Source organism: Lampris incognitus, chromosome 4, assembly GCF_029633865.1.
Source record: "Lampris incognitus isolate fLamInc1 chromosome 4, fLamInc1.hap2, whole genome shotgun sequence".
Lineage (NCBI taxonomy): Eukaryota > Metazoa > Chordata > Actinopteri > Lampriformes > Lampridae > Lampris > Lampris incognitus.
In genome coordinates this window covers 45,034,900-45,062,808 of record NC_079214.1, presented here as the reverse complement: position 1 = coordinate 45,062,808, position 27,909 = coordinate 45,034,900, and the positions used below count along the sequence as shown (strand labels likewise).

Below are 27,909 nucleotides of genomic sequence, written 5' to 3'. Positions count from 1 at the left end.
ATCCCAAGGCCAATGGGAAGGCAGAAGCAGCAGTCAAAATCGCAAAGGACCTGTGCAAGAAAGCACTACGGGATGGCGAGGATGCCTGGAAGACAATTTTACAATGAAGAAACACCCCAATGGAGGGTATGGACAGCAGCCCTGCCCAACGACTGATGGCATGGTGTTTGAAGTCAGCTCTGCCAGTGGTTGATGCACTTCTTCAGCCACGTGTCATTATGAATGTCATAGACAAACTGCGGCACAAGAAACAAGTCTTGAAACTCATCTACGACAGGACTGCTAAAGACTTACCTGAACTCGCAGTGGGGGAAGCAGTTCTGATGAAACCACTACCAGGGGACAGGACTGGCATCTGGCGGCGGGGAGTGTGACTGCAGAAAGTGGCCCCCACAGTCATATCTGGTAGAGGTCGAGGGCTCTTTGTATCGTCGCAATCGAGTCGATCTACATATGGCAGAGCCAAGGCCATCACAAAACCCTAGGGCTGACGCAGAGGGGCCTTCATCTGAATACAGTGGGTCTCAGCCACAGAGTGAAATGACGGAGGGTGAGAGGGTATGCACGTTCTCTCGTCAACCCTCTCCCAGCAGGCTCTACAGCAGTTCACAGGCTCCAGACCCACCACAGACTTTGGACACCTCTGCTGTCCCATCGTCACCCCGTTCCCCTGCTCTCTCTCGATATGGACGTCAGATACGGCCTCCCAACAGACTGAACCTATAAGCTCACATGGACTGGTTCTAATGTTCAGTGTTTAGGCAGTCTGGGAATAGTGGCTGAAGGGAAGGGGGGGGCATAGACAGGCTGTTTAATTGTTTTTGAGATCTAGATATTAACTATGTCTTGGGTGAAGTTCACAAGTTGTTATTTCAAGAAGTGTTTTGTTTACTTAAAGGAAAGGGAGATGTTACGGGTGGTATTATAGCAACACCCAGTGGATGTTAGCTGTAGTCAATGTTACGTAAGGCACGCAGTCTTATGTAACATTGCGTGCACGAGTGCATCTCTGTATTGTAGATACTTAACAGTTCAACATAAAAGCCTATTAACTGTTAACTTGGAGTATGCCTCGTTTTTACACACCACTAGCTCAAACAGTTTCTGGCAGTAAGCCCTGAAGGCAAACTTCTCCTGCATGCGGTGTTTTCAGGTCCGCATACAAAGTTCTGCAGGCATCCGAATACCTCTGGCAAACAGCAGGTTTGGTGAAAGTTTACTTTGTCCGGATCATTCCAGATACACCAATTTTAATGCAGTGATATAGTTTTGGATATTTACCACCGGAAATTTGAGAAATGGTTATGGGTCAGATCTACAAACATTTTGCACCAGCACAAACCCTCTTTTGACTGAAAACTGTCAAAATTTACAATAAGGACACAATGGGCATTTCACCTGAATGAGGGGAAGGAAGAGGTGAGTCAGAATGTTTTGTTCCTAAGCTTCATTGTATATATATTTATAGGTGTTAACCTTTTCAAAGTGCAGATATTGGGCAGATATTATGGAAACAAACCTTGGATGTGATTTACCAAGGCTGTTAGTAATTACTACCTTGGTGCTATTTAACACCTCTGAAAAGCATGTCTTAACTCTTTCTGCCGCTGACATGGCTGTAATTATTGACTTCGAGAAGGCGCCGCAAGATACAAAGAGAGTGTGTCAGAAAAGAGAGGGTGTTTTCTGCATGTGTACATTTATTTACAATGTCAGAAGAAAAGATCATGCGAGCTTGATGCTTGCCCAGTCACATTTTTTATTGAATTTTCAGTGATTTTTCCATCTTCATCTTGAACCCTCCCCATAGCACGTGTCACAGTCATGTCCATAAACATGTAAACACGTACAGAAACGCAAGGAGAGAGGAGTCGAAGCAACAGGCATTTAACAAAATGAGACGTCCTTGCTCACTCGAGCCTCATTTTAATGCACCGTCAATTAGTATGACCTATTTCACATCTGTAAATTATTAGTCAAATTATGTTGTCATACAAAATTTGAAGTGCTCTTAAAGAAATGAAATAAATCATCCCAGATCCCAACTTCACTTCTTTTCTTTTGTTTCTATTCCAATTTGTTGTGACACACAATAGGTTTTTAAAAAGTGCTGTGTAAATAAACATTCTGACGATGATAATGTAGAAATCCTTCAGACCCCTGACCTGATACTGCATTTAAGATACAGTCTATTGTGGGTAAAATAGTTTCACATTATTACAAAGGCATGGACGCAGCAAAGGCATGTCATGCCAGATAGAGACAAATAATCTGATGAGGAAAATTAACTGCGTGAATTCTGAGCATTCGGCTCCGATTGTTTGTCTTCTTTCATTTTGTGCTCAAAATACACAGCAAAAGTTGAAATGCATTCTTAGAACTCGTTATGTGGGAAAACGTAGATGTCTGAACACTAGAGTCTTTAGTACTCAACCCGAACCCTGTCAGGCTCAACCCGATCACATTGGTTCAGGCTCAGATTATCTAATTATTCCAGCAAGTTTGAGAGGGTCGGACACTGCACTGTGGTGGATAAATAAACTTGAACATGAAGTTATGCTCTTTCACTGTTGTGGATCTGATGTGTTAGAAATTACAGACGAGGTAAACAAAAAAGCAAAACAAAAAAATCCAGAGGAGGCTACACAGAGGACATCGGTTGACTAAGCGGTCTTTCAGTGTGGCCAGGGACATTGGACAAATGTGTCCCAGGCCACCTCCAAATGTGGCCTGAGCGATCGGCTCTCAAAACACATTGAGGACGCATTGGGTGCATTCACACCTGTACTTAGAGCTGTCCACGTGTGATCGGATCACCCAAAATGCATGTTAATGCCAAGTGTAAACAGCCTCACAGACACACAAACACAGCTGCCCATCCCTGTTGTGCAATGCAATATATCTCTATTCTTTCTACGCTCGATCACTCTGGTGCGGAAAACACCACAACTGGAGTAGAGGTTAAAAGCATCTAAATATAAATCTGGCACTAGTGGAGAAAAACACTGATCTTCCCGCAAGCCTTGCTCTTACATTGCTCTGCCTTTCTTATTCCTCCCTCTATTATTTTTCACAGCAGCAAAGCAGAGCTTTGATCTTTATGACTCATTTGTAAGGGGCCAAACGCCGAAGGATTAAAACTCTATGTGGAGAGGGTGAAGAGGGGACCTGATGGTGGACCTCCCATGTTGAGATTCATTTCTGAAGTATAAGTAGTTGTTTGTTGACTGAACTAAGTGTCCATAATGTACCTTTACGTCAGAGCTGGGTCAGGGTGATTTGTAATTCCCATATAGTCTCAGAGTACATTCACACTAACACGGATAAATTCTAAAACACCCCCTTTTTTCTCTGTTTTGGCCTTCCATCAAGCACTAAGCCAGTGTTTTCAACCACTGAAAACTAAAAATGCCACCCAAAATGAATGACTGTGAAAACACTGGTCTAGTGTTGTAGTGTAGATGGCAAAAATAGAGCTTTTCAAGGTGCTGACATATGATTGCGGTGTGATCTCAGGTAAAGCTGCCAGCTCAAGTTGGGTGCACATGCCCATTAGCAGAGACATTAGCATTTTTCTATTGTTCCGGTGTTTCAATGTGGGCTGCAAACTGCTTGAAAACGATCGGAAAATAAATGTGATAGAAAATGTTCCACCTGTCTTCATCATGAAAACGATTTTCAAATTTCTGCAAATAAATATGAGTGTTCTCGCAATTTGAGGTAGAAGAACTACCTCAGTGGCTAATTTACACATGGTAACAAACGCCATCAGTAAAACATTTGATTTATCTTCCAAAGTCTCAAGTCAAGTCAATTTTATTTGTAAAGCTCAATATGACAGGTGGCTTTTTTATTTTTTTTTGCAATTTTCAACGATGTCAAAGTGCAGGGTCACCTAAAGACCTGTTCCCTGCCCAGAAATGGGACAGATGCTCCTGTTGATGCTCAGATTCAAACCAATGGTCCTCCATATTGTAAATCTGGTTTTCAAACTCTATGTCGCCATGCAACCCTCCATTACAGGACAATTGATCAAAAATGTTGTTCTCGTCTGTCTATCCCCAGCCCCCAATAAAAGGTTACTTCACAAGGTATATATATATAAAAATCCAGTGAGTCAAGTAAATTCTTTATGAGACAGTACAAACCTGTTTCATGCCATAAGTGAATAAAGATACTCGGGAAAGGACCTTCCCAAGTCCTTTCCTGAGTAACTTTACTGACAGCCGATGATTGCTTATGGCATGAAACAGGCTTGTACTGTCTCATAAAGAATTTACTTGCCTCACTGGATTTTTTTGCTCCTTATTTGTTGGGCACTTTCCCTATCATTGAGTGTTTCTTTTAACAAAGTTTTTTATATATAACGTACATTTTTTAATAGACAGTACAAGCCTGTTAAATGCCATAAGCAATCATCAGCTATCAATGAAGCTTTGACAACAACCAACACACCGGGGGGGGGGGGGCTAATTATATACATATAACATTGTTAAAAGAAACACTCAATGGTAGGGAAAGTGCCCAACAAATAAGGAGCATAATAATCCGGTGAATCAAGTAAACTCTTTATGAGACAGTACAAGCCTGTTTCATGCCATAAGCAATCATCATGGCATGAAACAGGCTTGTACTGTCTCATAAAGAGTTTACTTGACTCACTGGATTATTATGCTCCTTATATAGTCCTTACTTGACTCACTGGATTATATATATATATATATATATATATGTATACACTCACCGGCCACTTTATTAGGCACACCTGTCCAACTGCTCGTTAACGCAAATTTCTAATCAGTCAATCACATGGCAGCAACTCAATGCATTTAGGCATGTAGACATGGTCAAGACGATCTGCTGCAGTTCAAACTGAGCATCAGAATGGGGAAGAAAGGTGATTTAAGTGACTTTGAACATGGCATGGTTGTTGGTGCCAGACGGGCTGGTCTGAGTATTTCAGAAACTGCTGATCTACTGGGATTTTCACGCACAACCATCTCTAGGGTTTACAGAGAATGGTCCGAAAAAGAGAAAATATCCAGTGAGCAGCAGTTCTGTGGGCGAAAATGCCTTGTTGATGCCAGAGGTCAGAGGAGAATGGCCAGACTGGTTCGAGCTGAAAGAAAGGCAACAGTAACTCAAATAACCACTCATTACAACCGAGGTATGCAGAAGAGCATCTCTGAACGCACAACACATCGAACCTTGAGCCAGATGGGCTACAGCAGCAGAAAACCACACCGGGTGCCACTCCTGTCAGCTAAGAACAGGAAACTGAGGCTACAATTTGCACAGGCTCACCAAAATTGGACAATAGAAGATTGGAAAAACGTTGCCTGGTCTGATGAGTCTCGATTTCTGCTGCGACATTCGGATGGTAGGGTCAGAATTTGGCGTCAACAACATGAAAGCATGGATCCATCCTGCCTTGTATCAACGGTTCAGGCTGGTGGTGGTGGTGTAATGGTGTGGGGGATATTTTCTTGGCACACTTTGGGCCCCTTAGTACCAATTGAGCATCGTGTCAACGCCACAGCCTACCTGAGTATTGTTGCTGACCATGTCCATCCCTTTATGACCACAGTGTTCCCATCTTCTGATGGCTACTTTCAGCAGGATAACGCGCCATGTCATAAAGCTCGAATCATCTCAGACTGGTTTCTTGAACATGACAATGAGTTCACTGTACTCAAATGGCCTCCACAGTCACCAGATCTCAATCCAATAAAGCACCTCTGGGATGTGGTGGACCAGGAGATTCGCATCATGGATGTGCAGCCGACAAATCTGCAGCAAGTGCGTGATGCTATCATGTCAATATGGACCAAACTCTCTGAGGAATGTTTCCAGTACCTTGTTGAATCTATGCCACGAAGGATTAAGGCAGTTCTGAAGGCAAAAGGGGGTCCAACCCGGTACTAGCAAGGTGTACCTAATAAAGTGGCCAGTGAGTGTATATATATTATATGATATCACACATCCCCAGCGATTTTAAGTTGTTAAACGTGACATACTCTAAGACAGAAAGACCAGCGAGTTGCAGTCTTGTGTGACATGTTCTCCGATTAGAAGTCTTGTCAAGTACTGTAGTGTGTACCAGGTTTTAGTGGGAATGAGATAAATATAAATATGAGATAGACAAGGAATTCCAGTTCCTTAGCTATTACTCCCATCACAGTCCAGTTTGTCATAGAGTCTTCACATATTCCAGATAAAAAAATCTGTATCAGCGCAGGAATGAAACCCTGCAGCAAGTGCTAAGTGCTCTCATTTGCATCAGAATGGAAGGAAACGAAGAGGAATGTGGAATGGTTTCTGGCTGCCTTTGCTCCACCGGCTGTAACAGTGATTGATCGAGCACATGTGTGTGTGTGTGCATGTGTGTGCGTGCGTGTGTTTTTCCTGTCTGTGTTTAGCTAATACCAGGGGAAGGTCACCTGTCCACCTCATTGACACTGAGAAAGGGAGGGGAGGCATGTTCACACACACACACACACACACACACACACACACACACACACACACACACACACACACACACACACACACACACACACACAGAGTATGTAACAGATAGAATAATGAACCCATTGGTCTGTGGGCATTATTGACCGTGTCTGAAATGGATTTTTATAATGTTCAGATGAATAGGTCCTTTTAGAGCTGTGACAGTTTTTAAACATTTGCTCTCGTTCCCACTGTGTTGGGTACTCCTGACAGCATGTGTATCACCTATTCCTGAGCTCAGTACAAGGATGAGAGAGATACAGTGGGCTCAAGAATTTCTGGCACCCCTGACTGGCAATGCAATAGAATGTAAAAAGAAAATAAACAATATCATTGCTAAGATAATCTCAAAATGCCAAGATCAATCAATCAAATGTGAAAAATAATGTAGTTTAATAATGATTTGATTGAACCAACTGAAAATCATACATTTAATAAAAAATCAATTTCTCTAAAACCAAGGTTTCATAATTATTGGTACCCCTGGTTTAATGGTGCAACCACCTCTAGTAATGATAACAGCATGGGGTATTTTCCTGTATTGTTTGACAAGGTTAAGGAACACATTTAGAGGGATTTTGGAGCATTCCTCCATACAGATCCTTTAATTATCCTTCAGGTTCTTGGCTCTGTGCTTGAAAACTGCCCCCTTCAGTTCAGCCCACAGGCTCTCGATGGGGTTGAGGTCTAGTGACTGAGATGGCCATTGCAGAACATTGATTTTGATATCAAAGAACCATTTCTGTGTGGATTTTGAGGTGGGCTTCAGGTCATTGTATTGCTGGAAAGTCCACCTACGCCCAAGTCTCAACCTTCAGGCAGAAGCAACCAGATTATCAGCCAAAATTGCCTGGTGTTTGGTGGGATCCATTATGCCATTGATCTTAGCCAGTGCCCTTTGACCTCTAGAATTAAAATGGCCTGAAAACGTTACTGACCCACCACCATATTTCACCATGGGTATGAGGTGACTTTACTTGTATGCATCTTTGTTTTGACCCCAAACATTTCGATGCTGTATCTGACCAGAATTTTCAAGTTTGGTCTCATCTGACCACAGCACATTTCTCCAGTCATAATTCAAACAACATTTGGCAAACTCAAAGTGCCTGCATCTGTGTCTGGAGGTCAACAAAGGCTTTGTGCAGCCCTTCCGAAGAGCCTGTGGCTATGGATGTGGTGTCTGATGGTGTCTTTTGAAACCTGGTGAACTCTAGATGCCACCAAGGCCTGCATTTCTTTTACAGTGATTCTTGGGGACATTTTTTCTTCGAATCAATGGTGTAGTCAGTCGTTTGTGTATTTTCTTGTTGCCATTACCAGATTTACGAAGGTCTATGGTTTTCTTCATGGTGCTGGATGACAAAGGGATTTTGCATGCATGTTACCTAATTTTTATATCCCAGTGAAACAAGAAGTGATGGAATGACACAATATAGTTCCTGAACACTTGGATGAACTTCAGTAAGTGGAAGTTTATATCTAGTTTAACTTTGATGGATTTTATTTACAAGACTCTTTAGGGGCGACGTTGAATATGAAACCTTGATTTTAAGGAAATTGGTTTTTCTTTCTTTTTATATTACCCCCCCCCAATTGTAGCTGGCCAATTACCCCACTCTTCCGAGCCGTCCCAGTTGCTGCTCCACCCCCTCTGCCAATCCAGGGAGGGCTGCAGACTACCACATGCCTCCTCTGATACATGTGAAGTCACCAGCCGCTTCTTTTCACCTGACAGCGAGGAGTTTTGCCAGGGGGACGTAGCATGTGGGAGGATCATGCTATTCCCCCTAGTTCCCCCTCCCCCCGAACAGGCACCCCAACTGACCAGAGGAGGCGCTAGTTCAGCAACCAGGACACATACCCACATCCGACTTCCCACCCGCAGACGCGGCCAATTGTGTCTGTAGGGATGCCCGACCAAGCCAGAGGTAACACGGGGATTCGAACCGGTGATCCTCATGTTGATAGGCAATGGAATAGACCACTACACTACGTGGATGCAGAAAATTTATTTTTAATTAAATTAATTCATGGTTTGAGTTGGTTCCATCGAAACATTAATAAGTACAGTATTTCTCATATGTACAGTGTTTCTCATATGTTGACATTTTGAGTTTATCTCAATAATGGCATTGCTTTTATATATATATATATATATATATATATATATATATATATATATATATATATATAATATTTTTGCATATTGCCAGTCATGGGGTGCCAATAATTCTTACGCCCACAGATAACTAGGAGACAAAAAACTAACTTTCAAAGCAGCCATTTATGGGGAGATATTTATTATTATAGTCAGTGTTGCCGGCTGCCATAATCCTGTATGCACCGTGCGTACAGGGATCTGTACGTACTTTGCGCTATTAGCCAGTGACGATAACACCAATCATCGGCCTTCAAATGTATTTGCGTCAAACGGCGTGAGTGGCAAAAAAACAAAACAAACAAAATCATAACAAAAAGTACGCACGGTGCGTACAGGTTTATGGCTGTTGGTGCCACTGATTATTATTATTATTATCATTATTATTATTATTATTATTATAAACACTTGAGACCTGAAGAGTCATTCTTTGGGATTCAGAGAGCCAGGGACCACTCTATAAAACAGCTATTGTTTATCAAAGAAAGTTGTATTAGTTCATGTGGATACAATATTTATTTACAGATACGTACAATCAGTACTTAAGGTCTGACTGTCATCATCCACTGGAGCACAAACTAGGAGTCATCAGGACACTGTACCACCGAGCTGACAATGTCCCCACTGACACAGTGGCTGGGGAAGGGCAGAAATCCCACATTAAACAGGCCCTGGTTAAGTGTGGTTATCCTAACTGGGTGTTTGTCAAAGCCAGGAAGATGCCCAAACAGTGCACCAGCCAATCGAAGAGAGGAGAAGGACAACAGCTGCCTAAGCATAGACCAGTGGTGATTGCATATGTGGTGGGAGTGTCGGAAAAGCTGAGACATGTATTTGCTAAACACCATGTCTCAGTTGCTTCCAAAACCCAAGACAAGCTGCGCCAGAAATTGGTCCACCCCAAGGATCGGGTGCCCTGGCACAAACAGAGCGATATAGTGTACACTGTTCAGTGCCAGAGGGATTGCCATGAAACCAAACAGACGCGGGCCAAGAGGATGGCACAATACAGGAGAGCTAACACATCAGGCCAGGACTCTGCAGTCTACACCCATCTACAGGCCAGTGGCCACTCTTTCAAGGATGAGGATGTGCACATCCTTGATAGGGAGGAACACTGGTTTTGAACGGGGAGTCAAAGAGGCCATCTATTTGAAGAGGAAATTACCATCCCTGAACAGGGGGGCTAAGAGTACATCTGTCGCCATCTTACAATGCTGTGATTGCAAACATTGCCAAATCCTCTGTGAATAGTACATATTGCAATTGAAACTAATTAATGGTCACACCCATATTTGTATATGAAACAGATTGTTGGCTTCAGTCGTTATGCAACAGTATTGTTTATAAGGGTGGGGATACCTGCAGTCAGTTAGACTGAAGAGGTCACTTAGTTGAGTAATAAAACATATCTTTCAATAAACGTTGTATCCAGATGAACTGATTCAACTTTCTTTGATTTTCTTACCTGGATTATTAAGCCTGCATAAAGACAGCAATTGTTAATGTTTTCATGAAGCTAATTTCATGCAAAAATTGGAGTTACAAATAAGAGCCGTATGGAAACACCAAAACATGAGAAGCATATATAAAACACAAACTCCTAAACTTTCCCAAAGGGGGTTGACGTTTTGATAAAGAGACAATGGATTAAGAGCAACGGAAACAGAAATTAATTTCTCCTATTGCAAGGAATCCTTGTTAACCCATATTTATTCTCAAGTTTTTTTTTTTTTTATGATTTACTCTTGCACATAGGGAGATTGTTTAATTGCTTAAAATCAGTTGTTGGATACACAACTGACATGATTTTGATTTTTCCTAACATTACTGTGAAGGTACAATTTTGCGGATTGGTGTTTGACTACTCCAAATCCTGAAGATCCAGATTTGAGATGAGTCGCCAGTGTTGTTTTATCAGCACCTTCCCTAAGGTCATATTTTTTGATGAGTTTTATTCATAGCTCTGGTTGGTAAGTTTTTATTCCACTTGAAAATAACTCATTTTATCTACACAGTCTACACAGAGCTATGTGGAAATGCTGGCTAAAAGTTAGTCACTCTTGGGGGTCTGGTGAGCTTTCAGCCTCCTTTGTTTATAATGTTTAATTACGGAAAATCATCATCATGCATGTATGTGTGCATTATCCCTTAATTCTACAGTGACTATCACAGCTCTCATCTTTTCTAAATGCTTTGAAGTATACTTTATTTATATAGAAGTAGTAGGGCTGTCTTGTACCCCTTTCCCATTATCATGCTGAGGCCGTAATGCAACCATTCTGTGTTGCCTTGTGTTGACAAGGAGTCATGTGCAGTCCCAAAGAAAAACTACAATGACCAACAAATGATGCCACATAACAGCATTTGTCTACATAAAGCACCAAAGGCACTTCTACACTGACCACACCACAGATGCAGACATTTTTGTTTCGTTTTGTGATTGAAAAAGACAAATGCCCATTCATTGTTATTTTAGTGTGCACTATAGGATTCGTGCAGGATGTAATAATGCTGCAATAGGATATCAACACCATATCAGATGTAGCATCACTGGATGGGGTGTAAATGTAAAACCAGTCATTGCTCCCACCAGTGTGATCTGGGCATGTTCAGCACAATTATTAAACAGTGCTGAAAATCCAGAAACGAGTAGAGTTTGGAACCATTCCACACCACACCATGTGCTAATGGGACTGTCATCAGAACAGTTTCTTTCCATGCTCAGAATTATTTAGCATCACTAGGGAGAAACACCATTGGTGACTCCGTCAGTTAGGTACATCACCATGCAGGCTGAATTGCAAACCCAGTCACAGGACTTTTGCTGCATGTCTTCCCCTACTCTCTTAACCCTATGTTTCCTGTTTATCTCCACTGTCCTGTCTAGTAAAGGCTAAAAATTACCAAAATAATTTTTAAAAAAATCTTTAAATGTTGTGAAGTAGGGCTAAATGGAAGTGACATGACTGAAAACTTTTGTCTTTTAAACGGCTAGTTCCCAAACCCTTTCCTATCACCTTCAAACTGCTTTAAATGTACAGGAATGCAATTTTTCAATTCCCTCCAGGGCTGAGCAACAGCAAATATCTGTAGCATGTTTCCCTGCTTACTGACTGCCGCTTCATAGGCTGATATGTCAGTTAAAAAGCAAACCGGGGGTGTCCAGGTGGCTTGGCAGTCTATTCCGTTGCCTACCAACACAGGGATCAGCTGTTCGAATCCCCGTGTTACCTCCAGCCTGGTCGGGCATCCCTAAAGACACAATTGGCCATGTCTGCAGGTGGGAAGCCAGATGTGAGTATGTGTCCTGGTCGCTGCACTAGCACCTCCTCTGGTTAGTCGGGGCGCCTGTTCAGGGGGGATGGTGAACTGGGGGGAATAGCGTGATCCTCCCACGTGCTACGTCCCCCTGGTGAAACTCCTCACTGTCAGGTGAAAAGAAGTGGCTGGCGACTCCACATGTATCAGAGGGGGCATGTGGTAGTCTGCAAGCCCTCCCCGGATCATCAGAGGGGGTGGAGCAGAGACCGGGGCAGCTCGGAAGAGTGGGGTAATTGGCCGGATACAACTGGGGAGAAAAAAGGGGGGTGGGATAAAAAGAAGCAAATGCCAGGGTGCCCCGGTAGCCGAATGGTTACAGTGCATGCCAGATGGTCACAACGTCACCAGTTTGATTCCAGCAGGTGACCTTTGCTGCATGTCACACCCTTCTCTCTGTCACTCTCTGTCCCACATTTCCTGTCTGCCTCTCCACTTTCACTGTCTAAAAAAGTAAAAAAGTTGGCTTTACATTTATAGAGAAGGCAAGATAACATAATAAAAAATATAAGATAAATAAGACGAAGTAGAGAAAATCTATAAGGCTGTAATCACTTTTTATAAACATAAGCAGTACACTTAAGATGCCAACAACAATTTTACTCTCTCTTCTTGCAATCTGTTTTCCCTCCATATTACCACACAATGATGTAAAAAAAATTTGAATCAAGGGTCTTTATTATGATATTTATAAAGATAGGGGTCATTGTCCATTGTCATTTATTACATCTACCTGTTTCCCACTGTGTGAGTATGAAGCTTTTAGAAAGTTTAACTGTGATATAGGTCTGTATAGATAAACTTGGCTTGCGTGTGGATGGAGTAGTAAGTTAATTACACTTGTGTTCTGTGTGCTCTGGTAAATGTAGAGGAGGGAAGGATGGGAACATAATGAGGAGAGTTGTCTCTGTTTTCAAGTTCACTACTTTCCCCTGGATGTACCAGTGACTTGTCTTAAGCACTATTTATCGCTGAACTGTTACCATTTCCCTGCAGGGATCGATAAAGTTTATCATACCTTATCTCACTGTCTCTTGTTACCTTCAAGTTAGTCATTGAAAGCATCTTTGTCATACCCAGGTGGATGTGGAGGAAAAGCTGTTTGATGTAACTGAAGTAGTGTAATACGGGAATTACAGGGAGATGAGTGGGGTAGAAATCGGTGGGTACGAAAATGAACCTCTTTTTCAGAAGATTAACGAAAAAATGCTGCCTTTCAGTACTCCTTAGAAACATTTTGGCAAAGGCAAAGTATTATGTGTGGAAGAAAAGTGCTAAAATATGTCACATTTTGTAGATCATGGACAAATAATTAGAAATAGGGGGGCAGCCTTATTATCGGGGAGCCTGGCAGCATGTCTCTTGGTGGATGTCCAGATCCACTGTTGTCTACTGAGCAGCTCCATTGGAGCAGGTGTAACTTCAGTGCCTTGCTCAACAGCACCTTGATAGTAGCTGCTAAGGATGAGGAGAGCTGTGCTAATTTACCTTCCAGCTGCTACCTGTTCAAACCAACGATCCTCTGTTCATGAACCCACTTACTTAATCTCTAGACCACAGCCATGGTAAAGGTTTTGGTGCCATCAATATGTATCCCTTTCCTTTTTTATAAAACAAAGTAATGCAGGTTAATAGCAGTAATGTTTGATAACATACAAAAACAATGTTCTCTGCATCAACCACCATCCAGACAATGTTCTTCTCTCATGTTTCATTCTATAGTCATCAAAATTTCTGCAAAATCCCATGTAAGTTTTACAAAATTGCCTGAATGCCATGTTGTTTTTTGTTTTGTTTTTTTGTCACGGGGAGAGCAGGAACAGGACCCAAATGCAGACAGTGGAGACAGGCTGGGATAAAGCAAGGCTTTAATGAAGACAGGCTACTTGCACAAACAGAAGAAATCAGTGGCTAACAAGGGTACTTATCTAAACTGAAGCAATAAGTACAAAAACACGGAAGGCGTGAAGCATCAAGTCAAACATGAACTGACAAGGGCAAAGTCTTGTTTATAACCTGACAATGAGCCAGGGCAACCGGGGGGGGGGGGGGGGGGTATATATGTGGGGAGCCAATCAGGGAATGGGGAGCAGGTGAGCAGGGCAGGAACAGGCACACCAATCAGGGAATTGGGGAACAGGTGAGCAAGGCAGGGCAGGAACAGAAATGGCAAGCCAAATAAGGGAATGGGGAACCCAAGAGCAAAGCATGGGCAGGAACACACATGGCAAGCCAATCAAGTAATGGGGACAGGTGAGCAAAACAGGAGCAGAAACACAACTATGACATTTTTAAGGAATTTGGGTTGAATTGGTATGCCAGTGTAAATTAATGATCTCAAAACTCCTCTCTGTGAACTATTTATTTCTTGTTCAGACCTATGGATGGATGGATGGACAGGTGGCTAGATAGTTTATTAGGTTGTTAATTTTTAGTGGTAGTCTTAGCACAATGTTAAAGGCCATAAAAGGGAATAATAGCATACTAACAAGTAGATAACACCGACACACAAATACTTGGTAAGAAAGACTAATACATTATCACTAGCAACATAGGCCATTGCAAAAATCTAACTCAGTTCATTACCCAACTTTATATTAAATTAATAACTCATTATAATCATTAATGATAATCAATATCTCACTGACCATATCAGGGAATACTGACCTAAACCACTACTTGAAATACGAGTTCAATCATAAATGTGCTGTGTGATAATTTTGCTGGCAGCTGTTTTCCCTCACTGTCTAGCAAGGATGACTGATGGGCACACTCAGAACAGGAGATGGTGTTGAATTCTTATGATCCCTCTCAACTGTGCTCTCCAGCAGTAAGGGTTAAATGGAGACTCTCACTGCAGGACCCTCGGGGTAGAACCCTACAAGATCTTTAGTAAATCAAATCAACATTTATATGCTACTGTAACAGCGCTTCAATCAGAAAAATTGTTAGGTTTATGAATATAGTATGAAAATGAATAAATCATGGAAAGATAACATGATTCTTTCTACTAGTGAAGGTCTACATTCATGTTCTCATTAAGTGCCTTGCCCTCTTTTCCTTGCTTTTCAGCCCTAAATTAAGTCTTCAGCATAGCTCAGAAAAATAGACTTCTGTCATATTCAACTCTACCTGGACATTAATATGAATGCCACTTCCTTTCCCCAAGGCAAATGGAAAGGAGCTCGCTCATATGTAGGAGATTGTGAAGTTCAAAATCCTTCTCAGACTAAATGGAGTCTCCATAGAGCAAGAGAAGACCCTATATAAGTGGAGGAGTCTCTCATAGGCTGACAAATGTTTAAGTTATCAGATCAAATCCCCTGCCTTATGAACATAAAAACACCTGAGTACTCTGTTATCCTTTAGAGTCACTGAGATTCAGATATCCGATGCTCTTTAGTTAAAAATATTCACCACTTCCATTCATACATCAGATAAATGCCCCTTCCTCTGAGGATTACTCTGCTGTATGTAGAGCCAACTCACACACAAAGCACAGCTTTCCTGTTCAGACACAAGATGTATATAAATCTCCCACTCACCGTTTTTCGGGTGAGAGGGAGAGGCCTGAGAGTTTGGGGGGGCTGCACAGTATCTTAGCTGTTCCTAGGCCTGCACTCTTCTCAACAGAGACCTCAGATGTTGTTCCTGGAATCCGCTGGATCCACTCTCCCAGTTTGGGGGTCACAGCCCTTAGTGCTCCTATTACCACTGGGACTACTGTGGATTTCTACTTCCACATCCGATATAGTTCTTCTTTCAGCCCTTGGTATTTTTCTAGCTTCTCATGCTCTTTCTTCCTGATGTTGCCATTGCTCGGGATTTCTACATCGATCACTACTGCTGTCTTCTGTTCCTTATCGACCACCACAATGTCTGGTTGGTTAGCCAGCACTGCGTTGTCAGTCAGGAACTTGAAGTACCAGGACAGGATCTTTATATATAGTCCTTGGGTTTAAACCCCAGGCCGTCCCAGGTCCTTTCTGTGTGGAGTTTGCATGTTCTCCCCGTGTCTGCGTGGGTTTCCTCTGGGTGCTCTGGTTTCCTCCCACCATCAAAAAGACATGCATGTTAGGGTTAATACTCCTGCCTGTGCCCCTGACAAAGGCAATGGAAAGAAGAACTGGAGGTGGTTCCTGGGCACTGCAGCTGCCCACTGCTCCTATACAATAGGATGTGTTAATTTCAGCGAACAAAATATATCAAAGCATTACAAAGTATTAAGTAAACTTGTAATATAGGAAAAAAGGCATATGTTAACTAGCCCCATTTACCCCAAAGGGTGGAACCCATGTTATGGTTTGTGCATTTAGATGATTGAGTGTTTTTGTAATAGCCTTGCTTGTGTTTTTGTAATGGCCTTGCTTTTAAGATTCAGGATGTGTGTGCAGATGCAATCTAAGAGCCGGGGGGGGGGGTAGAAAGTGAGCTGTAGATGAGGACCCATGCATAATAGATTATAGACATTTATTCCCCAAGAAGGAGCAAACACCTAAGGGCTCCAGGCTGCAGGTGTGGTTGCTCTTGGGAGACACAGCAAAATGAGTAAAACAAAAAACAAAATAAAATATAATGTGCACAAAGTAAACGTCGCTTTCATCAAACTGTTTGACTCCTCAAAGGTTTCCTCAGGTCCCTGCTGATGCCTCCCCTTCCATGCTGGTGTTGGCAGCCAGCTATTACCTCCTCACTTCCTCTGTCTTTTCTTGTGATGCATTGTTCTGATTGATTCAGCCATCAACATTATGACTGCCTTAGATAACAGGGTGGGGATTTTCAAAAACCAGTGTTCGTAGGAATGACAATACTAATTTTTTAATGGCCATAACTGTGATTGATTGAGTACACGTGTGTGTGTGTGTGTGTGTGTGTGTGTGTGTGTGTGTGTGTGTGTGTGTGTTTGTGTTTGTGTTTGTGTTTGTGAGTCTGTGTATCTGTATGTTTGTATGGCCTGCCACATGTTTGTCTGCTTGTATTTATGTTTGTGTATCTGTACCTGTATGTGTTTGCACATGTCTGTTTGTCCATATTTGTGCGTCTGTGTTTTTTGCACATGTGTGTCTCTGTCCACAGACATTGACGAGTGTGCAGAGGGCCTGATTGAGTGCCACAACCACTCCCGCTGTGTGAACTTGCCAGGCTGGTACCACTGTGAGTGCAGAAGTGGTTTCCATGACAATGGCTCCTACCTGCTGGATGGGAGCTCCTGCATTGGTGAGCAGCCTTTAAATGTGTTGTACATGGTCCTCAGCACGGTTTGCATAAGGTTTTCGTTGATGAAAATGTTTTGTCCTTAACCATTTTTTCATCATGAAAATGGGATGATAGCTAAATAAAAATTCTCTTTCGGTTCCACCTAAGCATCAAAATGATGGTAAGTTAGAAATGATCAAAGTTATCACTCAAGACAGGACACCAGCATGTTGATTTTTTGATGAAAACTATGGCTGCGCATTTCAGTCAATAACCTGACAAGCACAAAATAAAACGTCACCTCTGAGAACAAAAACCATGATGAAATGTAGTGTCAGTACAGCTCATGGATGTATATTTCATCATTACAACTGATTTCCTTTCAAATGAGACCAAACGGATTGCTTACTTTTTTCCTGATGTGTGCATTGACATGTCTAAAGGATGCTATCTGAATAAAATATTTGAACATACCCAGAATCTTCTGCCTTACCTTCTGGCGCTTCCTTTCCCAAATTACTATGCATCAAAGACCTCGTTTCACACTCTGCAGCCATTGAGGTGTGCAACAGCTTATCAACAATTTCAGAAGTTGTAATATCCACCAGCTGGTTTTGTTTACCATGTGCCATATTTTGACACTTTTCTAGAAAATTACAGCTTTATGGAAACACACACTAAGAATATATGTATTCAGTAATAACTTTAAGATTTGAAAGCTTTTAAAATTTTTAAAATTTACAAATTAACAAATGTTCATAGCACCCATTTCATACCAAAAGCAGTTTCATTTGGAAGGACAACATAACAATGGTAAGAGAAGTCATGCGAGCGAATAACAGAGCCCAGGGATGTCGTGTACAAGGAGAAAAGGAGAGGACCCAGAACCGAACCCTGTGGAATGCCTGTAGTCAGTCTGCGAGGCTCCGACACAGATCCCCTCCATGTCACCTGGTAGGAGCGACCGTCAGGTAGGTTGCAAACATTAAGAGTGCAGATTATGTGGCAAAAGAGAACTTTGTGACATTTTGTCAGGGTTCTTTGGCCATTGAGATTCCTCCTTTTGCAGAAATTCCGGTCCTTGTTTTCAATCTTTTAGACTTTGGGAAAGATTCAATATTTAATCCCAGTAAAGAATCATCTGCAGGATTTCATTTGGAGTCCACATATCTCCACTGAGTCTAATTTGACAATTCATGAATTACAGCAATCCTATTGGCCACAAAGATGTGGGCTCTGTTAGTCTGATTGCAGGTATATTTAAGTACTGACTAACTGTTTCGCCAAAAAAAAAGACTCTTGAAGGTTTAGCTGTAACTCTGAGCATAACATCCAATCAACTCATACAGCTAAAGTGGCTGCAGTAAGCTCGAGTCTGGGGAGGGGAGTTACTCTAGACTTCCCCATTACTAAAATAACATGAACCCCCCCCCCAAACTGTTGACAAATCTGAGATAGCTGGCAGTGCCATAACCTTGCTCACTAGTATTACAAAAGTGATGCAACTGTATTGTTTTCACTTGGCCAAAATCCTCAGGTTTCAAAACATCTGCTGACATGCAAATGTTTTAGTTGATCCAGCTCAGTCAGCCATTTTTCATATGCTTTGGAGAATTCACCAGGTATTGTATCCCATCCACACTTAGTCTGGCCAAAATCTTGGAAAATCTGCTTTGCCTTTCAAAAAGAAAGAAAGCCACTATATTTTGTCATTGTAGGTAACAATGAAATTTGTTTTCTACATTTAACCCATCCTATTGTATAGGAGCAGTGGGCAGCTGTGGTGCAATGTCCAGTTCTTTTCCAATTGCCTTGGTCAGGGGCACAGACAGGAGTATTAATCCTAACATGCATGTCTTTTTGATGGTGGGAGGAAACCGGAGCACCCGGAGGAAACCCACGTAGACACAGGGAGAACATAGAAACTCCACACACAAGGGCCTGGGATAGCCTGGGGTTTGAACCCAGGACCTTCTGGCTGTGAGGCAACAGTGCTAACCACTGAGCCACCATGCTGCCCAAATACATTAATACAAAAGGTGCAGCAAGACCTAACGGGTCGTATACTGAACTGACAGTAGAGAGTACAGCTCATCTGGTAAGAGAGCTACAGTCGGTTGCACCAGCAGAGCATAAGGTTGATCGCAAGTTCGGGTGTAAAGTCAATCTTAACCTTATGTTCGGAGTAGCTAGTTTCAAACTAGCGCTGTACTGAATTTTGGTTGTACCATGATCACTTAACTAGTAGTGTGTAAAGCGATCCTTAATCACAATATTGTGACATTTCATGATGTTTCTATCATTTCAAGTCAAACAACAGTACCATACAATGTAAACAGGAAATACAGCAATTTTGACATTTACAGTGCACAGTAGCCTGCATGTGTCATTGTACTGATTCAATTTTTCCATTCTTCCGAGTCAGAGGGAAAAGGCCTGCCTTTGTCAAGTTTGTAATAACTATCATAGACAAATTTTCCTCTTTTAACCTTTCATACAAGCCTGTTGATAGCTGCCCGGCTAACCTACATGAATGTACCCCGTTAGGTGTGTGTCTTACAAGGGCGGCAGTTTATTTTATAATAAAGTGCTTAACATATTCATTTCTTGTGCATTTTTATTTTATGGAGTCACCAACAAGATTCTGAAATGAACCTGTGGCAAAATATCTAAGAACTACACACACTTGTAAAGATGGGCTAAGGACCCTGTTCCTGTCCATGTCGTGCTTTAAGTCAACGAAAAGGATTCCATTATTCACTGAATTTCTGTGTGCTGAAATCTGAAACACGAATATAAATCAATGTCATAGTACAGGTCCAGCAGATTTAATCTGTCGCGAAGAGCTCATTACCTATGCAAACCACGTCCTCCTTCATTTGCTTCTTTTTGCAGCAGGTGTTCCACTTGCGCCGAAGAGCCATATTAACGGTTTTAGGTGTAAGTTTAAGATATAACTTAAGTCTGTGTTGAACGTATGTGATTTGTTGCAATGATATAACTTTTAGTTGTTTGTAAACTCAAAACATAGTGCCGATTTATGTTTGAACTAGGTAAAGATCAAACTTACATTCTGCTGGTGCAACAGGCTGCTGGTTTTGATTGCAATCTGGAATCCAAATGTGTCATTTTCAGTATTCCAGTACATCCCTAGAGCGCTTTCCCCGGATAGCTTTTCTCTGTCTAGGCTAGGTCCAACTCTTTAATCTGTTTGGCTTTGCGTTCATCTGGGGTAGCAGTCAAAACAGCACGGCTATTGCTAAACATTTTGTTAGTTTGAATCCTCCTTTCGCACACATCTCGCTGATATTCTTGATGAGGTTAACAGCTTGCTCATTATCTCATTTTATCATTTGGTACATTCTCTGCAGGTTTCTCAATGTGTAGTATGCCAGGGTGCTTTCCTTGACAGTATTGGCATGTCATCCTTCTTTTAAGTTTTGCTCATGTGTCCCCTGGTTAGACAACCAAAGCAGATGCCATTTTCTTTCAGCGGTTACACCTTAACATCAAGTCGTTGAACCTTTAACATTTCACATTCAACTAACAAATCTTTGCCTGTACTGCAAATGCAACAGTTACCATTACACATATTGGTAAACAGGTTTTCAGGTTGTTGATTCCTTGCTTGACCTACACTTTTACTGTTCCTCGGTCTAATTGCCATGGCAAAGCTACTACTTTTACCTCTTTGTTTGTTTATTGTGTTGTTTAGTCTGCTGCTGTGTTACTTTTGGGATGGCACTCTTGGGCTTAGAGTCTTGAATGTCACCAAAGAGGGGCTCTTGTAGAATGTAAACTTCTTTTTCAATAAATTTAACAAGGGCAGAGAATCTGGCCCTCTGGTTTGTTCCAAAAGCTCATATGCTGTGGTTTTCCACTTGTCCCTTAGTTTATATGGCAGTTTTCATACAGTGAGCTTTAAAAGTAGATGCAAGATCTATATCGTCCATGCTTCTTTTTAAAAAAAATAATTTTAGCATGCTTCCATAGCATCGCAACATCCTCTAAGGTAAAGGGCTTAGGCAGGTAATGCATCTCCATCATCAGATTTAATATTACTCCAGTTTAGAGCTTTCTCCATGTGGCATTCACAATTTTCATTCCATCTCCAAAGTGAATTTTCGGACATCTCTGTGGCTCAGCATAGCCTCTGTTTGGTTTCATATTATAACAGCTCCTCACTATTTCCCTGGGTTGGCCACTAGTGTATTGTTCAAAATAGTAAAGTCTATCCTCATCATTACTAGTTTTATTTTCAGTACCATGCTTAAATGCTAGCATGAATGGTTGAAAACTTAAAGGGTCACCATCAGGTCCGCGATGGTGTAGCGGTCTAAGCATCGGCTTTGTGTCGATGCTGTTGCCCACTGGGAACTGGGGTTCGCACCTTGGTCTCGTCAGATCCAACTATGGCTGGATTCGATGAAGCAGCAAAAATCGGCAATGCTGTCTTTGGGGGGGCGGAGTCGGTTTGTATTCGTCACATGAATGCGTCTCTGTGTGTGTCGGAAAAAGCAGTGGTTCGGCCTGGATTCGCCTTGTCACGAAAGTGGCGAGGCGTCTCCTTCGAGACTGCCGGCCGGAGAGATGCAGTTGGCGAACGCATACGAGGGTGGGTGTTTGAACTAAAATAGGGATCGATTGGCCACTAAATTGGGAGAAATCAGAAGAAGAAAAAAAGGTCACCATCAAATACTGGAATTTGTCTGGAGGGAAGTGAGGATTGTTTATGCTTTAACACTAGTAGATCTGCAATATCATTTTGTCTCTGGATCACAGTTTGCAGATCTTTATTGTGATTACTAGTCTGTTTCCTCAGAACTGTCACCTCTTGGGTGATCTGGTGTTCTCTGATCCTGCATTGGAGTTGTTTCAGAGTTATCCAATTTAGGCGGTTGACTCAATAATCTCTGAAAATGTGTTTTAGGTGTTGCTCCCAATTCTTTGGATTTAACAGGGGAGGATTCTGATTCATCCACAAAGCCATTGTGTTTACATATTCATTCATACAATTATTTTCTTTTACTGTAAGTCGTCCTTCAGAGCCTTCGTGAAAACTGTCCAAAACCTTTAATTTGGCTTCAGATGTAACTATATCCGCTTCCTGTTACATTCTCTCTAATTTAGCTTGTAATCAGTTTCCGCCCCCTCCCCATTTCCACTGCATGTTTTTCTTTTAATGTGGACATACGTGCTTGTAGTTCAGCTCTCTCCACGGCTATTTTAAAATGAGCTGAAGATATTGATGAAAATGTTGCTGATTGTATTTTTTGTCTCTTGAACATTTGGATTGCTTGGACTGTTTAGACACATTGGAAATTTTATCATGAGGTTCAACAAGCATCTGAGGATGCTTCCATAAATCCACTTCCAGTGAGATTTTCTGAAACGTTTCCATTTTAAGGCTAATATAAGGTCCATTCTCATTTTCCTATATCTCTGCAGGCAAAAGCATTTGGACAGCAGCATGAGCATGTTTAAATTCATTGAGTGTCATCTTAAATTGTCCCACACCACTTAACACCCTTTCAGTATTTCCACCATCACCAAGCAGTGATCTGAGTTCATTCATTTTACATGGCTCAACCTCCCTCAGCAAGTTGCACTGAGAGTTTTAAACTAATTTTCCATTTGAGCACTTTAATCCAAATATTGCATCTTAACAAACATATTTCTCTTGGCTCCATTTCTATTCCCTTTTATTTTGACAGGCATCCAAATATATCCATATTTCATCAGTTTTATTGATCATCCTTATAAGTTCACAGTTTATCTCATCCATTAAATGAATTCATTTACTTCACCGGCTTGATCCGACATTTGATCACAGGCATCCGCAAATGGACCGGCGAGTCATTTGATTATTGTGCAATTGGAGCGCTCCATCCACAGAGGTTTTCTTCTTTCTTTCATAAAGATCAAGCTGAGATTCCAGTCAATGATATGTCATTCATCCACTAACAGTGGTTATTCCAGTACATCCGGAGTCTTTGACTATGTCGTGGCCTGTTCTTTGATCTTCTTTTAAACTGTTTTTTAAATTGTTTTTCTCCGTCCAGGCCCAGCTCTTTAATCTGTTTGGGTTTGTGTTCATCTGGGATAGCAGCCAGGACAGCACGACTAATACTGATCCATTTTGTTAATTTGAATCTCCCTTTAGCACACAGCTCACTGAGATTCTTGATGAGGTTAACAGCTTGCTTTTCTCTTGTTACGGATTTAACACAATCATCAACATAAGTTCGATTTAATAGTGTCAGCTACCATTGCATCAAATTTGTCCTTCTTCTGCTGTTTTTTTTTTTGCAAAGCAAAATTAGCACAGCTTGGTCAGGAGACGGCCCCGAACAGATGAACTTTCATTCGGTATTGCTCTAAACTTTGGCTTGTGTCACCATCTGGCCACCACAGAAATCTAAGCGAGTCCTCCTCGTAAACTTGAACTTGGTGAAACATCCCCTCAGTAGCTGCCATGATGGCAAACTGTTCCTGGTGGAACCTCAGCAGAACGCCAAGAAGTGAGTTGGCTTAGGTCAGGTCCTTCTAAGAGTTAATTGTTGAGTGATGATCATTTGTATGAAGATGTACACTCTGATTGTCTTTTTACACTTGTGGTACACCCCATGGTAGGGTATGTACCACACCTTTCATCAATTTGGTGAAGGTCCTTTGATGGCACCTTCTCCTCGTAGCCCTTGGCGATTACATCTTTCATGAAAACCTTGTAATCTTCCACATAAGCAGCATCTTTCTTAAATTTCCTAGCAAGGTAATGTGCTCGCTGTTCAGCTGTATGGTAATTGTTGGGTATGATGACATGGGGCCTGGTGCATTTCTTGTAGTGTGACAAACCACAGGCATTTTGATTATGCAAGGAGCAGAGAGCATTGTAAGAGACCTAAGTGTGTGATCAATTATTAACCACCTTACCCTACACTGCATCCTAATGGACTTAGGAAAGAGGGCGGCATGTCGGGGGAGTGAAGTAATAACAGAGTGAAAGAAAAGAAATTAGATTATAAAAATGATAGAATTTAAATGCAGCTGGTGGGAGCTTTCACCTCTCTCTATAATCTTAATCATTTTGAGTACTCTGACAGGATAAAGGATAGTTGGCCGATGAAATATCAATTTCAGTATTTTCCATTCTGTCACTGACAAATAAAACAAAACAAATAATTCCCCGCTGTGATTCAAAGTTTCTGGTATTCTGTCAGTGGAAGATAACGATAGCCAAATATTTCAGGATAAAATCCCTCGGACCGCTTTTTTGTTCACCTGTGCACTGCCGTAATGGATGCTGTGAAACTCAGATTCAGAGCCAGACAACTTTATTTATCCCAGAGGGGCAATTCAATTTTTACAATCTACCCCAGACCATACACAAACCCACAGACAAGTGGCAATCATCATTATGTCAGAGACAATAGACAGATCAGTACATGGGCAAGAGATGCACACTGTCACCCTCGTGTGGCCTTGCATGCTGACTCACACGAGGACCACGCGAAGGGTAAAAATTCATATAAATTAAAAGAATAGGATAATAAATAAATGAATAAAGCATTCTAAGATGCATTGCACGTTACATGCCCCCACTACAGTCAGTGAACATACAGGCCCACAAGCCATGCAAAAAACAAACAAGGTATAAACCAACTATTGTCGTTTAAAACAATATAAAGCATTTATTTAAAATTACTAATCTCAGCATTTAACAGCCTGATAGCAGAAGGAATGAAGGACCTAGAATAGTGATTCGTTTTCCTAGGAGGCGCTTTATAGCGCCGGCCTGAGGGCATTACAGTGAATTCACTGGACAGGACGTGGTCAGATTGGCTAATAATTCCTTTTGCTTTCTGGGCCACACATTTCTCACAGAGGGAACATAAGTCTTTCTGCTGGACTCTGATTGTTTTGGAGCGGACCTTAACGATACTGTTTAGGCTATTCCTGTCCTTCACAGACAACCCATTAAACCAACAAATAGAGGAAAAAGTTAAAAGACTTTCAGTATATGACTGGTAAAAACAAAAATACATAAAATGGTGTTACAGACATTAAAGGAGTTAAGCTTCCGCAGTAAGTGAATCGTTTGTTGTCCACGCTTGACAATTAAATCTGTGTTCACATTGAATTTGAGTTAGGAGTCAAACATGGTTCCCAAGTACTTTTAAGTGTCAACAATTAGAACATCCTCACCATGTATAGTGCTAGCATTGGGTATATCACTGTTCTTCCTAAAATCAATGATAAGTTCCTTAGTTTTTGACACATTAAAGTCAAGGATGTTATCATCGCACCAATCAACAAAGGCAGGTAGGGCACAACTGTGATCTGACTCCAAGCCCTGAAGAAGAGACAAAAGTACGGTATCGTCAGGGAATTTCACCGGGAAACTAGCTACCCTCTTTAGAAGACCTGTAGCTGTCTGTATACAAAATAAAAAGCAGGGGGGAAAGAGTGCAACCCTGCAGTGAGCCCCTGTTTGAGACCAGGACATTGGACATAACTCCATTATCTAAAACCTGCTGGGTTCTGTCTGTTAAAAGGCAACATTAAAAGCTGATCTGGTAAAATAAGAAGCAAGCCTCTCGATCAAAATGTGAGGTTGCATCTTATTAAAAGCCGAAAGAATTGGGTTTCTCCAGGTACTTACATACTTTGTCAAGGATAAAGCGTTTTTCATCCTCCACACCCTTGCCAGCTTGATAAGCAAACTGCAATGGGTTTAGTTTGCCATCAAATAGGGAGACAGCCTCATCTTTTAAAATTGTCTCAAAGTGTTTCATTGCAAGTGATGTAAGTGCAACAGGTCTGATCTCTTGTTTTTGTTTAACCTTTGAACCAAAATGCAGCATCAGAATATTCTGAGGAGAGGGAAGGTTTTTTTTTGTTTTGTTTTTTTTAATGACTCCAACACATTTCCCCAGATAATGACTTTGATCAAACTCAGTGAAAAACAACCTGCAGCTGAAGCCATACTTAATCCCACAGCTGCACAGAGGAAGTGATGGCACTTTGGGTACTTCATCAGTGACAAGGTCATCACATTTTCTTGGCAGTTCATATGTACAATCTCGGTCTGACTGCCTTTGTACAGGTTACAATGAAATTTGTCTTCTGCATGTAACCCATCCTATTGTATAGGAGCAGTGGGCAGCTGCAGCACCCGGGAACCAACTCCAGTTCTTCTTTCCATTGCCTTGCTCAGAGTCACAGGCAGGAGTATTAATCGCAACATGCATGTCTTTTTGATTTTCTTCTGTCTTTTTCACCATCAGAAAGAAGGGTTGTTTTTTTTTTTTAATCGAATCGCCTGTGTAAGCACTCTGAAGTGGTCAGCTACCTCGTATAGCAGGGTCAACTCAAATTCTACTGAAGAAATTAGATTTTTCCTTAATCATGCACCACCAATATGGGAATTAGGATGTTTTACTGTTGATCTTTATTTAAAACGATTTGAACCGTTGCAGATGTGTGTAGTATCAGGGTCGTGTTCTACTTTTTGTTTAATGTGAAGTGAGTTTTCAACATTCCAAGAACTGGACTTGATTCTTCATTGTGTCACTTAGTTATTATCCTAAATTAAATGAATGTAAAAAGTACAAAGCAGTATGTGTATTAACATTATATATCTCAAAGTCCAAGTACTAGATAATGTCAAAACTATGCAGGTAGTGAGACAAGTCTTCAAGTCACAAAACATTCTGTACCTGTGCATGTAGAAGGTATTACAATATTAAAGTATTAACTATTGATTTAAAAGTTTTGAAAAAGGGAAGAGTAAAGATAAAAGTATCTTAATGAATATAATGTAATATGACGGATCTACAATCAATCGTATGTTGCACTAGCTCAGCTCTCACAGCAATCTAATCACTCGGTAATATTTCTCAATTCATTAATCCTAAAAGACAATAAATGATACCAAGATTTTATGGTCATTGTTTTCACGGATATTAAAATGATTCTCCTGATGGTGGCATCCTCTAATTCGGAAACAAACGCTGCCATTATTCAGCGCTCTAATTGGTCGTATACATATTTGTTTGTGTGCTGTGATCAAGGGTCTTTGAAAAATGGTATTCATACCATGAAATGTGACTAATACAGTGCGATTAGTGGCAGTACTTAGGGTTCTTATTTGTATGCTGTTAAGAGATGCTGTTAATGACATAGCTTGTCAGAGGTAGTATAAGGAAACTGGTGTCTAGTTTAATTAGCATCATTACATTATATGTTTTTGTGCGTGCAAGTGTGTTCCACATCAGTTGGTTGTGTGTGTGTGTGTGTGTGTATATATATATATATATATATAGCTGTCTTTTGCTTCCTCACCTCCACACGGTGCAGTGTTAGGCTGTGAGCCAACCGAGGAAATAAGTAGGAATAACAATTTAACAGGATTTCCTCTCCTCTATAGTCTCCTCCCAACAGCCTCTTTCAGAGTCATTTAAGCAGAGAGTAGTGTTGTGGTAAAGCCAGCCCGTACCTAAGTCCAAGCTGCTCCACAAGTCAGTAATACATCAAAGACGTCTCAGAGAAGGAGAACTAGATGGAGGTGATTAAAGGAGGAGAAGTATTGCAGGGGAAAGTCTCTTTGCATGCCTGTCCATTGGTTTGTGTGTGTGTGCACGCGCGCGCACACAACGGATGGATTTGTTGTATTCTCGTGCAGAGGATTGCAGTAGATATGACCAGAGTGTGGAATATAA

The 27,909-nt window shown here is 41.4% G+C and overlaps 1 protein-coding gene across 1 annotated transcript in view; it reads left to right on the top strand.

The window, feature by feature from the left end:
* Positions 1 to 27,909, top strand: part of LOC130111478 (protein kinase C-binding protein NELL1-like) — a 429,520-nt gene that overhangs the window by 388,996 nt on the left and 12,615 nt on the right. The window contains exon 16 of the mRNA XM_056278686.1: positions 17,069 to 17,209. Coding sequence (XP_056134661.1) covers positions 17,069 to 17,209 — 141 coding nt within the window. The remainder of the gene's footprint in view (positions 1 to 17,068; positions 17,210 to 27,909) is intronic.